This window comes from Mustela nivalis, assembly GCF_964662115.1.
Source record: "Mustela nivalis genome assembly, chromosome: 7".
NCBI classification, from domain to species: domain Eukaryota; kingdom Metazoa; phylum Chordata; class Mammalia; order Carnivora; family Mustelidae; genus Mustela; species Mustela nivalis.
The window spans coordinates 104,020,428-104,036,426 of record NC_139026.1 but is presented as its reverse complement, the minus strand read 5'-3'; the positions used below and the strand labels follow the sequence as shown (position 1 = coordinate 104,036,426).

The 15,999-nt window shown below is 48.3% G+C and overlaps 2 protein-coding genes across 20 annotated transcripts in view; both read right to left on the bottom strand.

Moving 5' to 3' along the window:
* Positions 1 to 406: 406 nt before the first annotated feature.
* Positions 407 to 15,334, bottom strand: NOP2 (NOP2 nucleolar protein). 2 transcript variants are annotated; one of them, XM_082742673.1, is made up of 16 exons: positions 14,358 to 15,334; positions 13,971 to 14,077; positions 11,117 to 11,162; positions 10,864 to 10,952; positions 10,437 to 10,681; positions 7,275 to 7,330; positions 6,996 to 7,159; positions 6,697 to 6,896; positions 6,451 to 6,540; positions 5,288 to 5,375; positions 5,071 to 5,211; positions 4,454 to 4,593; positions 4,240 to 4,329; positions 3,938 to 4,060; positions 3,589 to 3,817; positions 407 to 1,228 (listed from the first exon to the last, which is right to left on the bottom strand). In XM_082742673.1, exons 2-16 carry the CDS (start codon positions 14,071 to 14,073, stop codon positions 561 to 563), a joined length of 2,472 nt encoding a protein of 823 aa, XP_082598799.1. In that variant the 5' UTR covers positions 14,074 to 14,077; positions 14,358 to 15,334; the 3' UTR covers positions 407 to 560. The 2 variants fall into 2 exon arrangements, with proteins under 2 accessions (XP_082598799.1, XP_082598800.1); XM_082742674.1 differs by having other exon boundaries at positions 10,437 to 10,612; positions 14,358 to 14,545.
* Positions 15,334 to 15,999, bottom strand: part of CHD4 (chromodomain helicase DNA binding protein 4) — a 31,191-nt gene continuing 30,525 nt past the window's right edge. For all 18 annotated transcript variants that reach the window (XM_082742667.1, XM_082742661.1, XM_082742662.1 and 15 more), the window contains one exon: positions 15,334 to 15,965. In XM_082742667.1, the coding sequence (XP_082598793.1) occupies positions 15,948 to 15,965 (18 nt within the window). In that variant the 3' untranslated portion in view covers positions 15,334 to 15,947. The remainder of the gene's footprint in view (positions 15,966 to 15,999) is intronic.

Here is a 15,999-nt window from a genome sequence, read left to right as displayed (position 1 = left end):
AGAGAGGAAGCCAATTAAAGGTTCAGTTGGAGGCCGGCACCGGGACCTTTCCGGGTCTGAGGCTGAGCGGACCCGATCCATGCTCCCAAACCAGGGTGACAGAAATAAAGTCCAGGTCCTTCAGTATTCCATGGGTTCTGGTGGCAGGATGCCCATCCTCTCTACACCGCTACTGCCCTCCTGTGGTCCCCAGAGTCCAAACACCCTAAGCTCCGACTCCAGGACTCTCCAAGACTCTCCGACCCTGGACCCTGAGGAGACCAAGGTCGCCCAAGAGCCTGAAATGGATTTCTCAGGATACCACACTGCTTCCTCTCTTCAGAGGGGGCCCTAGCCCACCCTCCCACCACTACTTTTAAAGCAGCAAAGCGAGAATCCAGTCCCCTCAAAAAACACACAGTGACCAGAGATTATAAAACGTGTATTAGATTTCATATGCACAATGGGGATGCCAACCTCACAGAGGTAAAAAGTTCCAACCCAATGGAGTGCCTGGGTGGCTCAGTTGGTTAAAAAGTTCCAACCCAGTGCCAACAGCAGTGAGCCATCCCAGTCTAGTTTCAACCATTCATCTTAGACAACACTGGACAACTGCTGCCTCTGGACTGAGATTTCCTCCTCTTTGCTGGTGGGGGCCGGCTGGAACCAAGGAGGGACATGGTGGAAGTCTCAGGTCCCTTGGGGGTGCCATTCTGTTTCTGGAAGGCAGCTCTCTTGGAAGGCAACTGCTGCTTTACGTTCTCAGCCCCTTTGGTGTTTCGAAGGGGCGGATCACAGTCCTCAGGCTTGACAGTGGCCTGGGTCGTGGAAAGGGATAGCACAGGCACTTTGTTGCTGGTGCCCTTAAGAGGACCATTCTGCTTCCGGAAGGCAACTTTCTTGGAGGACAGCAGGGTAGCTGACTTTTGCTTTAGCTTCTTAGTCACCTTTGGTCCCTTCATCACTTCAGCTTCTGGAGCTGGCTGACTACTGTCCTGGACCTTGGAAGGAGCTTGGAACTTTGTGTCACAAGATACAGTGGACAATCCTGAGTCTGTACCTTTGGAGATGCCATTCTGCTTCTGGAAAGAGGCCTTCTTGGGATGTTTCTGTTTCTGCAACTGCTGCTTTGCGTTCACAGCCATTCTTGCCTTCTTGGCAGGCTGGCTGCTGCCCTCAGGCTTGGGGGTAACCTGACCTTTCACCTCAGGCAAGTCTAGGTTTGCAGGGGTAGAATCTCCAGAATTCCCTGGGTTAAAATTAAACATGTGGTTTAAGAAACTGGGCATCATCACTGAGATTTGATCATTAGTGGAAGAAGTAAGCTGAGGTCTAAGGTAAGGAAAGTGCCTGACTACTGTCAGCCAAGGGCGCCCTTGTAGGCAGGTAGCACCTCAAAGCAGACCACCTAGATTCCAATTACTTGGTATCACCTAGCCTTTACCCAAGTCACATTTGAACCTCATAATAAAGAGAAAGGGATTAAAAAAAAGAGAGAGGGGCGCCTGGGTGGCTCAGTGGGTTAAGCCGCTGCCTTCGGCTCAGGTCATGATCTCAGGGTCCTGGGATCGAGCCCAGCATCGGGCTCTGCTCAGCAGGGAGCCTGCTTCCTCCTCTCTCTCTGCCTGCCTCTCTGCCTACTTGTGATCTCTGTCAAATAAATAAATAAAATCTTAAAAAAAAAAGAGAGAGAGAGAAAGAAGAAGAGATCATTATTCATCCTTGGGCAAGGTTTCCAGAGGAAGCTGTGTCCCCTTAAGGAGGGCAAGTCACAGGAGACTCAGGAGGTAAATCCTGAATAAACGTTAAGTGCTAGGCTTTGTCTTTTTTATTTATTTTTATTTTTATTTATTTATTTATTTATTTATTTATTTTTAAAGATTTTATTTATTTATTTGACAGAGATCACAAGTAGGCAGAGAGGCAGGCAGGGAGAGAGGAGGAAGCAGGCTCCCTGCTGAGCAGAGAGCCCGATGTGGGACTTGATCCCAGGACCCTGAGATCATGACCTGAGCCGAAGGCAGCGGCTTAACCCACTGAGCCACCCAGGCGCCCAGCTTTGTCTTTTAAAGACAGGATTTTTGGGGGGCCTGGGTGGTTCAGTGGGTAAGAGCCTCTGCCTTCGTCTCAGGTCATGATCTCAGGGTCCTGGGATAGAGCCCCACATCCGGCTTTCTGCTGAGCAGAGAGCCTGCTTCCCCCTCTCTCCACTTGCCTCTCTGCCTACTTGTGATCTCTGTCAAATAAATAATTAAAATCTTAAAAAAAAAAAAAGACAGGATTTATTTTTCATGTGGATTTTGATGAGATGCAAGAAAATTAAGAAGTCACACACACCAACTAGAAATAGGCTAAGAAGGCACAAATGAGAAAGGACATTAAATACATACTTTTAAAGTTACGGTGGCAAAAAGAAGTTATAGCAAATTTTGTCACTTCTTAAGGTTTCTCTTAACGTTCAGATGTGACTCTAGTGAGGAACATTATTTATAAAGAAAAGAATATGGGGCTCCTGGGTGGCTCAGTGGGTTAAAGCCTCTGCCTTCGACTCAAGTCATGATCTTAGGGTCCTGGGATCAAGCCCCACATCGGGCTCTCTGCTCAGCAGAGAGCCTGCTTCCCCCTCTCTCTGCCTGCCTCTCTGCCTACTTGTGATTGCTCTCTGTCAAATAAATAAATAAAATCTTAAAAAAAAAAAAAAAAGACAGGATTTTTTTTGTTTTTCATGTGGATTTTGATGAGACGCAAGAAAATAAGTCACACACACCAACTAGAAACAGGCTAAGGCGGCACAAATGAGAAAGGACATTAAATACGAACTTTTAAAGTTAAGGTGGAAAAAAGAAGTTATAGCAAATTTTGTCACTTCTTAAGGTTTCTCTTAACATTCAGATGTGACTCTAGTGAGGCACATTATTTATAAAGAAAAGAATATGAGGGTGTCAGACTGCTTCAGTCTGGAGAGCATGTGACTCTTGATCTCAAGGTCATGAATTCAAGCCCCACATTGGGAGAGATGACTTGAATAAACTTTAAAAAAAAGAAATCAACTCAGTAAGTCACAGTATGTATTCAGAGAAACTTGCCTCTCCCTCTTCCAACTAAACCTAGGGTTCTATCCCAGCATGCAGAACCACCAAGCCTGTTCCAGAAAACCCCACCCTTCTGAGATCCAGGCCAGACTCAAGATGGCTGAGAAAAAGATTTGCAATTAGTGTGATGGGCTCAGAGAACTGCTGATGGTTCTGAGGAGTCTTGTGCCAACCTTGACAATGCTGGACCAGCAGAGGTCTGTTACCAGGAAGGCAGCCCTTGGCCAAGCAGGAAAAACAAACCACAACTGCATTGGGAATGCATTTAGTGCTGAAAGACTGCAGCCACTTGGCAGAATCAAGCAAAAGGTCCCCATCTGCACAAGTACTTTCACATATACTCAGATGGGGTCCAGGATCAGGAACGATTCTAATTGGGATGAAAGAAGCCTCTCATCCAAGCATGCAAAGGTGGGATAAGCAGGCGCAAGTCCCTCCCTTCCCTGCAGTCATATGCCTCCTGAAAGGTGGAAAGGGCAAAGGTGGTGATGAAGGGCAGAAAGAGCAGATCGCTTACCTGTTTGGGATTGGGGGACAGAATTAGAGAATTTCTTGAACTTAGCAATGAAGAAACCATCCATATTGTGGGTATGAGGGTAAAACCGGCGGGTAGAACGCAAGGTGGGGTGGAAGCGCCTTTCTCGAAAGCGAGTAAAACCCTCCTGGCCAAAGTCTAGACCTGTGGGCACCAACCGAACGTTCCTCTTTTTCAGGGCATAGTCTACTACCCACTCGTTCTCTTCCACCTGAATACGTAGGGGAGGCAGAAAGAGAAGGAAAAGCGGAGCTGGAGCTGAAGGGAGCTCTAAGGGGCAAACACCCTCCTAGCCCTTGTCCCCTCAGCTCCACCACAACAGAGGCCTCACCATAATGGAGCAGGTGCAGTAGACCAGGTAGCCTCCCGTCTTGGACGTCGCATTGACAGAGTCAATGGCACTCAAGAGCAACTCCTTTTGAAGGTGAGCACAGCGCAAGATGTCCTTCTCATCCTGTCCCAAGGAAAGACCGATGCAAGGATGTCAAGATTTCAAAAAGACAGCCTCAGGAGAAGAGGTGAACTATTAACTGCTTAGTGTGCTCCTCCACCTCCCCTTCCAGCTCCGGAAGGCCCAGCAGACCTCTCAGCTGTCCCCACCCCCACTCTGGGCCTCACCTCCCAACTCCTCACCTTGTTAGTCTTCACAGCTGGGTCTTTGGAGATGACCCCAGTGCCACTACAGGGAGCATCCAAAAGGACTCGGTCAAAGCCCCCCACCACCTGGGGGAAAAGGGTAGGCTGATTAGGTGTTTTTGGCAATCTGCACTGCACCATTACTTCCTAGGGGCAAGTCTAAACACTGCGAGGTCAGGAAGCAGGAAGACACACAGAGGGGGGGCCACACCTTGGGGAACTGGCGCCCGTCGTAGTGGCTGATAATGGTGTTGGTGACTCCTAACCGGTGCAGATTACCCACGACACTCTTGAGCCGCTCGGCATTGGCATCATTGGCAAGAATCACACCTGTGTTCTTCATCAGCTGGGCTGAAGGCAGAGAGGCACAGAGCTCACCAGCCAGTTCCTCTGCCTCATGTCTGCCAGCCACCTTCTAGCCCAAGAACCCACAGCTGAATTCTCACACCTCTTCGAGGCCATTTCACTCCCAGTAAGCTGCCTCCTGTCTACTGTACGGATCTGTCGACCTGCACCCACTGATGAGCATGCCTGCTGGTGGGTTTTTTATTTGTTACTGAGCATCTTTTGGGTCCCACAGATTAACTTACTTCTTTGAAGCACAGCTGCTACCCCATTTTACAGATAGTAAGATCAGGGGCTTGTCCAAGGCTGTATGGACAGTTGGTGGCACATGGGGCTGAAACCCAGGCCGACTCCACAGCCTGCACTCCTCAGCACTCTGAGCTGCTCTGCACTGTTTTCCTGAGCACTTGAGAGTAAGCGAAACCATTTACTTCCAGAAGCAGAGAGCCAGATGGCTCCTACCCCTACCTGCCCACCTCATACCTATGTAGCTGGTCTTTCCTCCAGGGGCACAACACATGTCCAGGATCCGCTCGTGCTCCTGGGGCGCTAAGGCCATGACTGGCAGCATACTGGAGGCTCCCTGAAGCATATAGTGCCCAGCGAGGTACTCGGGGGTAGCACCTGTGGAGGACAACCCATCTGTGACATGCTGGGACAAGGGCAGGGGCAGAAAGGCCACTGGGCAGAAAACACTTACCAATGGGCACAGAAGAATCATATACCACTAGTCCAGTCTTTGACCACTTGCCCAGGGGGTCCAGGTTAACTCCACGGTTAATCAGTGCCTGAACATAAGAAAGATTAAGATTTTAAAACCTCACAGGCTCCTATACCCAGAATGGGTGGGAATATGAAAATGTGGTTCTACTGAGGCCCGTAGCATCAAACTCCCAGAGCTTATAGGTACAACACAATCATCACAGACTCTTGGACCACAGCCTCACCCATACCATCCTCTGATGTCCTCTCCCTTTGGCTCAGGCTCTAACCCAAGGTCTGAACTCAATCCCAATGGAGCAGACTACCAGCTCCCATCCTTCTGTTTCTTGTAACAGAACTCTGATTTTCCAATAGGCTCAGCCCCCTTACCATCCTATAACGTAGCACATGAAAAATCAGAACCAGGTAGGTCAACGTCGCACCCAGAGAAAAGACTATACACAGGCCACACCAATGGCCACAGAACAGCAGGCAGGATCACCTGGGTGGCTCAGTGGGTTAAAGCCTCTGCCTTCAGCTCAGGTCATGATCTCAGAGTCCTGGGATCGAGCCCCCCACTGGGCTCTCTGCTCGGCAGGGAACCTGCTTCCCTTCCTCTCTCTCTGCCTACTTGTGATCTCTCTCTGTGTCAAATAAATAAATAAATAAAATTAAAAAAAAAAAAAAAAAAAAAAAAAAAAGAACAGTAGGCAGTCTTTAACATGGAGTCCCTGAACCCTTGGAAACGATGAGTTGAAAATACTGTTTGTGCCCGTGCATCATATCTTTTTCTGGGTGCAGAAATCATAGTTTCACCAGCTCCTCAATGATCTAAAAGGCAGACAACTCCCATTTTGTTCTGAGACAGCAGAAATTTTATCCTGAAACAGTGTCTCAACCCTATTACAGAGAGCACAGGCTGAAGAGACAAGTTTCCCACTTCACAGAGGTCATCCTGGGCCCCAAGCCAGATAAATCCAACATGACCCTAGGCCTTCCTTGGTCTGCCTCTGAATCATGCCTGTACCAAGAATACGTTTACTAAGACCCAACTCCACCCCTCATCCCCCTTCCATCACCGTCAAAGTGAGAGAGGGGTGTCTCCAGGGTTAGAAGTCAACACCTCCCTGAGATAAACAAATCTCAAAATCCACCCCTCACCTGAGCAAGGTCTCGGCGCCGGGTTTTCAAGGTATTGGTCCTGAGGGTGATGGGCCGAGGTACCTCATTAGCTTCTAAGAACTCCACCAGCTGGGAAAGCAAAATGGCAGCAAGCAAGTCAGGCTGATCAAGGAGCTCAGCCGGATGACAAAAGAGTAAGGAGGATGACTGTCTTCCTCACACAGTGTCAAATAAAGAAAGTAAGAAAAGAAAAGCAGAAAGGGCATTAGATTAGCAATTCAGTACCTCAGATAGAGGGAAGAGGTCCATGAGCTTGCCAAGCAGAAAGTCTCCATAGGAGTAATAAGTAGCTAGATCCTTCTGAAGCCGGTGCAGATACTCAGAACGAGACCGACCCTCCTCCCGCTGAGTCCCAAAATCACGCAGCACTCCTACAATATCCTGGATGCGCTTGTGAATTCGTTGCAAGTCTGGAGCCTGGGCATGTGGATGTGTTAAGGAACTGTTTCAAGATGTCCCAGGGCCTGGAAATACGCTCTCCCAAGCATCTGCTCCCTACCCTTCACCCTGCACTGGAAGGATATCCTGCTCCATCTCCCCAGCAGGGGGCAGCACAAAGGTCTCCTCCTCATCCACATTGATCTGTAAGCCCCCATCTGTCTCGTCAGACTTTTGGGGGCCTGACTCAGGAGACCCTTTCTCCTCTTCCTCCTCCTCCTCCTCAGTCTCCTCTTCACTCCACTGGCCCCTAAAAACAGGTTTAGAAACAGTGATTCATAGATGAAAACAGACACTGGCTCCCCCCTCAATTTCTTCATCCTAGCTGCTGCCTGGTCTCCACCCTAAGAGTTTCCAAAACTTACCCAGCCACAGCTTCCTGGGCCTTTTGCTTCCGAGCAGCCCTCTCAATGGGCAGCAGCTGAAAAAAGAGACAAGGGGCTAGTAATGGAAAGCCTGCCCTTCCACCCTCCCAGGTAGAATTCTCTGTGTTTTATTGTTTCCTGAAGGCAAAAGTAACACCCTTAGAAAAAAGTATGGAACCTAAAGAAGCAAATTTAAGACTGGCAAAATACTGGGCGCCTGGGTGGCTCAGTGGGTTAAGCCGCTGCCTTCGGCTCAGGTCATGATCTCAGGGTCCTGGGATCGAGCCCCACATCGGGCTCTCTGCTCAGCAGGGAGCCTGCTTCCTCCTCTCTCTCTCTCCGCCTGCCTCTCTGCCTACTTGTAATCTCTATCTGTCAAATAAAATAAATAAAATCTTTAAAAAAAAAAAAAAAGACTGGCAAAATACTGACCATTGTTGAAACTAAGTAACAGATTCAAGGCTTTCATAAAAACTTGTCCCAGCTGGTGCAACAAATCGACCAGGAAACGTGAGGGTAAGAGGATGGTGAGAAGAAATTAAGAGACAAAGAGATGGGGGCAGAAGGAACAACGAGGATGATGTCCAACAGTGCCGATTTTATTCCACATCTTACAAGCATTTATAAGGCAGACCACAATAGGAGGAATAATACATCAGTATCTAGTCTGATGGCCACAAGTTTCTATAACAAGTTTACATTAACTACAAGCAAACCACGTGATGCCAGGTAGTCTTGGCTAATGCCATTAGCAAGACAATCAACCAGGGTTATGGGAGGTATAGGAACAACAAGGACCAACTAAGAACTCATGACCCTGACCAAGCTGTTCCCTTCCGTAGGGAGAGCATGTGGGAAGTCACGTAGGCGAGCGCACAACACATAGCACAGACCCTTCCTCAGTGTTACTCAACTTTCCCGTCCTTAATCCCTTGTCAAGGTGTGCAGACTTTATTTTTAAAATTTTTTATTTTTTAAAGATTTTATTTATTTATTTGACAGACAGAGATCACAAGTAGGCAGAGAGGCAGGCAGAGAGAGAGCGGGGAGGAAGCAGGCTCCCTGCCAAGCAGAGAGCCCAATATGGGGCTCGATCCCAAGACCCTGGGATCATGACCTGAGCCGAAGGCAGAGGCTTTAACCCACTGAGCCACCCAGGCACCTCAGGTGTCCGGACTTTAAAGGAGACACAAGTCTGGGCCTGGTTTGATTCATGACTCCAACCATGCCGTAGCCTCCAACAAAAACTCTTCTACTCTTGGGTGCCTGGGTGGCTCAGTGGGTTAAAGCCTCTGCCTTCGGCTTGGGTCATGATCCCAAAGTCCTGGGATGAGCCCCGCATCGGACTCTCTGCTTGACAGGGAGCCTGCTTCCCTTCCTCTCTCTCTGCCTGCCTCTCTGCCTACTTGTGATCTATGTCTATCAAATAAATAAATAATCTTTTAAAAAAATAAAATAAAATTGTGATGTGTTTTCAAGTTTGTTTCCTGCCTTTTCTCATTCAAAGATTACCAGCATTTTCATAGACACGACGGCCAAATATTGACTTAGTGTGTAAAGGAATTATAATTTACTTGGGCGTATTTGTTACTTTGGCTGTTTCCAGAGTTTTGGGCATTATTGTCCACAGGGTGCCTGCAAATCTTATAAGAGCAATTCTGTGGAGAAAAGGCAGACTGGGAGAAAGGGTGCAAATGGGAACTTCCTTTTTATACATTACAACCTTGTATCACCTGAGGTTTTCTGTCTTTTTTTTTTTTAAAGATCTTATTTACTGGTTTATCTGTCAGAGAAAGAAACTGCGTGCAAGCATGCACACGCACAAGCCAGGGGAGGGGCAGGCAGAGGGAGAAGCAGACTCCCTACTGATCAAGGACCCGGATGTGGGACAGGACCCTGGAATCTTGACCCAGGCCAAAGGCAGATGCGTAACCAACTGAGCCACCCAGGTGTCCCTTGCTTGAGTTTTTCTAACATACTCATATGCTAATTGTATATTAATACTTAAAATAGCTTTTTTTTAAAAAAAGGTTTTATTTATTTATTTGAAAGAGATCACAAGTAGGGAGAGAGGCAGGCAGAGAGAGAGGAGGAAGCAGGCTCCCCGCTGAGCAGAGAACCAGATGCGGGTCTCAATCCCACGACCCCGGGCCGACAACCTGAGCCGAAGGCAGAGGTTTGAACCCACTGAGTCACCCAGGCACCCCTAAAATAACTTTTTTTTTTTTTAAGATTTTATTATTTGTCAGAGAGAGAGCGAGCGAGAGCGAGCACAGGCAGACAGAGTGGAAGGCAGAGTCAGAGGGAGAAGCAGGCTCCCTGCGGAGCAAGGATCCCGATGTGGGACTCGATCCCAGGACCCTGGGATCATGACCTGAGCCGAAGGCAGCTGCTTAACCAACTGAGCCACCCAGGCGTCCCAAATAACTTTTTTTTAAAAAAAGTAATCTCTACATGCAACATGGGGCTCAAACTTACAACCCCAAGATCAAGAGTTGTGTGCTCTATCGTGTGCCAACCCGGTGCCCCTAACTTTTTTTTTTTTTTTTTTTTTAGAGGTTTTTTTTTTTATTTATTTGTCAGAGAGAGAGAGAGAGAGCGTGAACACAGGCAGACAGAATGGCAGGCAGAGGCAGAGGGAGAAGCAGACTCCCTGCTGAGCAAGGAACCCGATGTGGGACTCGATCCCAGGACGCTGGGATCATGACCTGAGCCGAAGGCAGCTGCTTAACCAACTGAGCCACCCAGGCGTCCCCCCCTAACTTCTTATACCTCAGTAAATAAATCTCTGTCCACATTCTGGATTGTCTTCTGAAACAGAATTACTAGGTCAAAAGGAAGAAACTCTCTAAGGTTCTCAGACAGCAGACACTTCATTAAAAAACATGTGCACATTTCTGTTCCCCGCAGCAGGGCACTCAAGTATCCACCTGACTAGGTCCTCACCAACACTGAGCGTCCTCGATTTCAAAATGCTCTCGCCCAGTTTTTCTACTCTTGCGAGTATACTAAGCCAACACAGGTGACAAGAAAACAGTGGCAGAAGACAAAAACCCCTTTTCTCTGCTCAGCTTATCCTTGACACTAAGGGATAATCTCAAGGACCCGGAAACACTAAACGGCAAGGATTCTTTCCTGAATACCCTTAGAGCTAAACCTCACCTCTTCACCTTCATCCTCGTTCTCCGAGTTGGAACCAGCACCATAGTCATCTATCTTATCGGCATCACTGTCCTCGGAGCCCCAGAGGTCCCCTTGGTTCAGCACACCATCCTCTTCAGGTTCTTCCTCCTCCTCTTCCTCCTCACTGCTGAGGGTTGGTGCTGGACGCTTCCTGCCTTGAGTAGCATGAAGGAAGAACTGGGCTCCCTTCTTACCAGGTGTCTGGACAGCTCCTCCAGAGACTCCTAAGGGTTTGAAGAATTCTGGACTGATGGCAGCCACACACACACACTGATGCAGCCTGTACTTTCTACCCTCAGAAATGTCCTCTGGCTGCTTCTTTCACTCCAGAAATGATCAGCAAGCCCTTCCGTACCCACGGCCCAGAAGATTCCTCATGTAGCACACATCTCCTATATTCACTGACCTTTGGGTAGTTTTCCAGGCAGTGGTTTGGCCCCAGGGAATTTATGTGTCTCAAGGGCTTCAGCAGAGCCCAACCTCCTCTTGGCTGCCCTAAAAAAATGTAAGGAGTTAGGAAATGGAACATACCTCTAGGGCTGCCACAGAAATGAGAGAGTCCCCAAAAAGCCCCTCCCGTCAGTATGAGCACATGTGACTACATGACTAAAGATGAGCAATCCCAATTTAATCTATGGAAGTCTGGACATAACACTCACCTTTTTCGAGCACGACTAGACAGCCTCTTAGAATTTTCATCCCCAGCTGTGTTTAAAAAAAAAAAGCAAATAGTACGTCACAAGGAAAATGTAAAAGAACATTAGAAAAGAAAAGTGGGGAAAGAATTAATATACTAATTAAAAGGAGATTATAACTTGCTCCACAGATCTTTACAAGGAGCTGAATGACAAGTGTAAAAGAGATGCTCACTATGTGGTTGTTCATCAACCAAATCTGAACTGGGCCTCCCTCCAGACTTTTCATTTCAATAAACAGCAATACTATAATCCTGGTAACAACAGAGACTCAAAATTCATCTTTTCTCTCTGGCCTTGGACCTAGTGACCTGGTTGGCAGCAACATGGCTAAACCCACCAAGAAGGTCTGAATCGGTGATGGGTTGGTAAATATGGGATCCGTTAGGATTCCTCCCTCAGGAAAATGGTGAAGACAAATTGAAATAACCCAGCATGCCAGATACACTTGCTCCTTCTGCAGCAAAACCAAAATGCAACGACTGAGCTATGGTGGGCACCTGGGTCACTCAGTTGGTTAGGCATCCGACTCTTGATTTTGGATCAGGTAGTGATCTCAGGGTCATAGATTCTCTCTGTCCCTCTCTTTCTGTGCCCCCCTCTTGCATTCTAAAATAAATAAATAAAATCCTCAAAAGAAAAGGACGCCACCGCCTACTGAGCTATGGGTATTTTGCACTATGGATCCTGCATAAAGATGGGAGCCAGCGGTGCCTGGACCTACCCCACCATTTTTGCTGCAGCAGTCGACTCTGCGATCAGAAGACTGTAGGAATTCAAAGACCAGCAGAACTTCCACCATTTCAAACATTGCTAAGTCTATGATAAATGGATTTCCGTAACAAACAAAATTGTTTTTTCTTCTGCTTTCCTCTGCTCTCAACTTAATCAGTAATCGACCACAGATTTTTACCTTTATAACTGCTGTTTTCCATACATTCTCCAAGAAATAAAAAGCTTATCAAATCTCAGCCCTGTCTCTTACATGGCCAAGTTGCTTAACCTCTGAGCATTCATTTCCTTAACAATGTCTCTCTCACAGAGCACCAACAGAATGAGGTGACACAATGGGTCCAAAGGGTTCAGTATAAAAGATTTATATTTTAGAGTAAGAGAGTGTGCAAAGCAGGGGAAGGGTTAGAGAGCCTAATACAGAGCTTGATCCCACAACCCTGAGATCATGACCTAAGCCCATATAAAGAGTCCAACACTTAACCCATGAGCCACCCAGGTGCCCAGTGCCCAGCACTTTGTAATATCTCAAAAACCTGCATCTTCTATCTAATTAATGCCCAAGACAAACTACCTGTCCACTCTTCTCTCCCACCCAGCCTTCCATGCAGTAGACTATTCAGCATATGGGAGCCAGATCTGTGTCTTCCCCTGCCCTCCTCCTCCACAATGCTGGTGATGGTGACTGGTCTGTTCCCTTCCCAAATTACACTTACTAAAATGTCAGCCATTTTCCAAAACCAGATTAAAATATTTTTAAACTCCAGCACCTGGGTGACTCAGGTCATGATCCTGGGGTCCTGGGATGGAGCCCCACATCCGGCTCCCTGATCAGCAAGAAGCCTGCTTCTTTCTCTCCCTCTGCCCCGCCCCCTGGCTTGTGCTCTCTCGAATAAAAAAAACTTTTCAAACTCTGTGTAGATTCTCCACTAACCTCCTTCAGTGTTAAACTGCACCCTTCCTTGCATGGGTATTTGGGTCTCTGCTACATTATCCCTAATTTCTTTTTTTTTTTTTTTTTTTTTTTTTAAAGATTTTATTTATTTATTTGACAGAGAGAGATCACAAGTAGGCAGAGAGGCAGGCAGAGAGAGAGAGAGGAGGAAGCAGGCTTCCTGCTGAGCAGAGAGCCCGATGCGGGACTCGATCCCAGGACCCTGAGATCATGACCCGAGCCGAAGGCAGCGGCTTAACCCACTGAGCCACCCAGGCGCCCTATCCCTAATTTCTAAGTGCTGATGACAGTGAGTGTTTCATTCATACTTAAGTTTTTTTTTTTAAGATTTTTATTTATTTATTTGACAGACAGATATCACAAGTAGACAGACAGTGGGGGGGGGGGGAGTAGGCTCCCAGCTGAGCAGAGAGCCAGATGTGGGGCTCCAACCCAGAACCCTGGGATCATGACCTGAGCTGAAGGCAGAAGCTTAACCCACTGAGCTACTCAGGTGCCCCAATACTTAAATATCTTTTTAATTAAAAAAAAATTTTTTTTTTGTTTTTTTGAGACAGAGTAAGCAGGTGTTGGGTGAGTAGAGGGAGAATATATATATATTTTTTTAAATATTTATTTATTTATTTGACAGACAGAGATCACAAGTAGGCAGAGAGGCAGGCAGAGAGAGAGAAGGAAGTAGGCTCCCTGCCAGGCAGAGAGCGAGATGGGGGACTCAATCCCAGGACCCCTGGGATCATGACCTGAGCCAAAGGCAGAGGCTTTAACCCGCTGAGGCACCCAGGCGCCCTAGAGGGAGAATCTTAAGCCGACTCCCCATGGAGTGGGAGTGAGAGAGGGACTCAATCTCAGGACCCTGAGGTCATGACCTGAGGTGAAATCAAAAGTGAGATGCTTAACCCACGGAACCATCCCGGTGCCTCCATTCATACTTACTTTCTAGTAACTCATACAATATACTCTGGTTACTCTTCAAATGTATAACCTTATAACTCATTCAAAGAAAATTCCACTCCAACACAGTAAAGTGTACAAAGAAACTAAAAACGGAGGAGCATGTGATACGGATGAAACAATAGTGCAAAACCTGGAGAACTGGGTGGGGGCTGGGAGGGCACGCCTAACCCTTACCTGCAGGTAAGAACCTTGCCAGTTCAGTCTCAGCACCCTTCTGTTTCCGGGCCTTACGGCCAGGCCCGCGCTTCTCCTTCGTAGGGTCCAACTTGCGCCCCATAGTACTGGACAAGAGAAAAATGGGAGAGGATAGAGTCACGCGTGTGGGAAAGGGGAACGGACACCGCAGACTCAGCGTATTAGAATGGGAAAGAGAAGCGCTTCGAACCTCGACTCAGCACCCCCCGATGCCCACCATGGTATGATCAAAGCTCCACTCCACGCTCCAGCCGGCCTTTGGGTCCCACGCCATTTGCATTGCGTCCGCCTCCCAACGCCCCCGCCTGGATCGGTGCAGACACCCGTCCCCGACTTCTTCCACGCCCACCCAAAGCCTCGGCTCACCTGAAATAGGGTCCAGACACAAGACACCCGCTCAGTAAGCGGCGAAACACTCCACGTGCACGCCGAGGTTAGGGTCCGGACACCACAGGCCGAGGAAACGTTTCACGCAGGCGCACAGAGGCGCGCTCGTCTCGCGCCCCGCCTCTTCCGGTCGCTTTTAAGTGGCCGCAAACCCGGAACAAACGCTCGCTTGAGACGCGCGCTGGGCTGGCGGCTGGGACGCTGGAGATTGGGGGGCGGACCGCTTCACTCACTCCCCCAGGGCGGAGAAAGCAACGACGACAAAACCGTTTCCAACTTCCCCGCCTGTCCCGGAAAGCGTTTGGGTTCTTGCCTCACTGCAGACTTCAGTGGGATAAACTGGTACCTAAGATCGCGGCCTTCCTCCTGACATGCTCCACCCTACATCGTCTCAAGATCATGGAATCCCAGGACATTCTCCTTCTCCCAACCCTTTCATTAGGGAACCCTATTCTTCGGCCCTACAGACCCCTGCTCAGCCCATCAAGTAAGTTCTCTGCCTGGCTTCCCATCCCTGGAGGCTGGAGGAAGACCTCCTGTGTCTTAATTTCACACAAGCTAACGAACAAACTCCAGCCCTCCAAATCAGCACTAAGGCGGTGCTCAGCAGCTGTTAAAAACTTTTCCAACCGCGTTACTAGTTCTATCTTCACAACTCTATGAGAAAGGGCTATTTTATGAGAAATCTACAGCCCAGATAAGCTAACTTCCTAGGTCACAAAGCCATTAAATAGTGGTACAGGTATGCACCCAGGCGTAGTTTTGGAGCCCCTCACTTTCCAGGTGGTGGGACCCTTGGTCCAGAGCATGCAAGACATGTGCACACACAACATGGCTCCTCTGTAGGGCACTGGAACAGAAGGGAACCCCCCTTCGTTTTCAGATACACATTCCCCAGCGCTGCTGTCATACACACTCACCCACCTGCACCTACACCCACACTGAACCAGAGCACTAAAATACAAGGAAACTTTTATTTTCAATTTTCATCAAGAAATTTGCTGTGGTTTTTTATGCTTTTGGTTCTTTTCCTTTTTTTTTTTTTTTTTTTCCAACTTTATTTCATTCTAGCTGCTCAGTGGCTGGAGCCGCTGGGTTCCTGGTATTAAAAAGATGCCAACAGAGGTAGCTGTGTCTCGCCCAGGGGCCCGGCCCACTCTGAATACCCCCAAAAAGGAGAAAAGAAAACACAAAGTAAACCAACAAAATAAAACCAAAATGAAGAAGAAATTCAGATCATTTTCTTCAAGCCTGGCGGGAACCCACAACAGTTTGTGTGTAACAGTTTGTGTGTTACAGTGGGGAGAAGCCAGGGCCCAGAAGGCGGCCAGCCCGCCAGCTCCCTGCAGATGGCGCCGGCGCTACTGCTGCTTGTCTCTCCAGCAGGAAGGGCACCGGTGCCCCTCGATCCCTCCCCTTCCCCAGTGCGCTGGGGGCTGTTCCTTTACAACATGGAAGATGGGGCAGAAGGAAGGAGAGGGTCTCTCAGGCCCCAGGGGAGAAGCTGGGCAAGGGAAAATGAGGAAGGTCACTGCTCAGCGGTGGAGGTGGTATCATCAATCCCAATCTTCACTGCTGTTGGGCCACCTGTAGGAAAAAGAGCCAAGGAAGTCAGAATCCC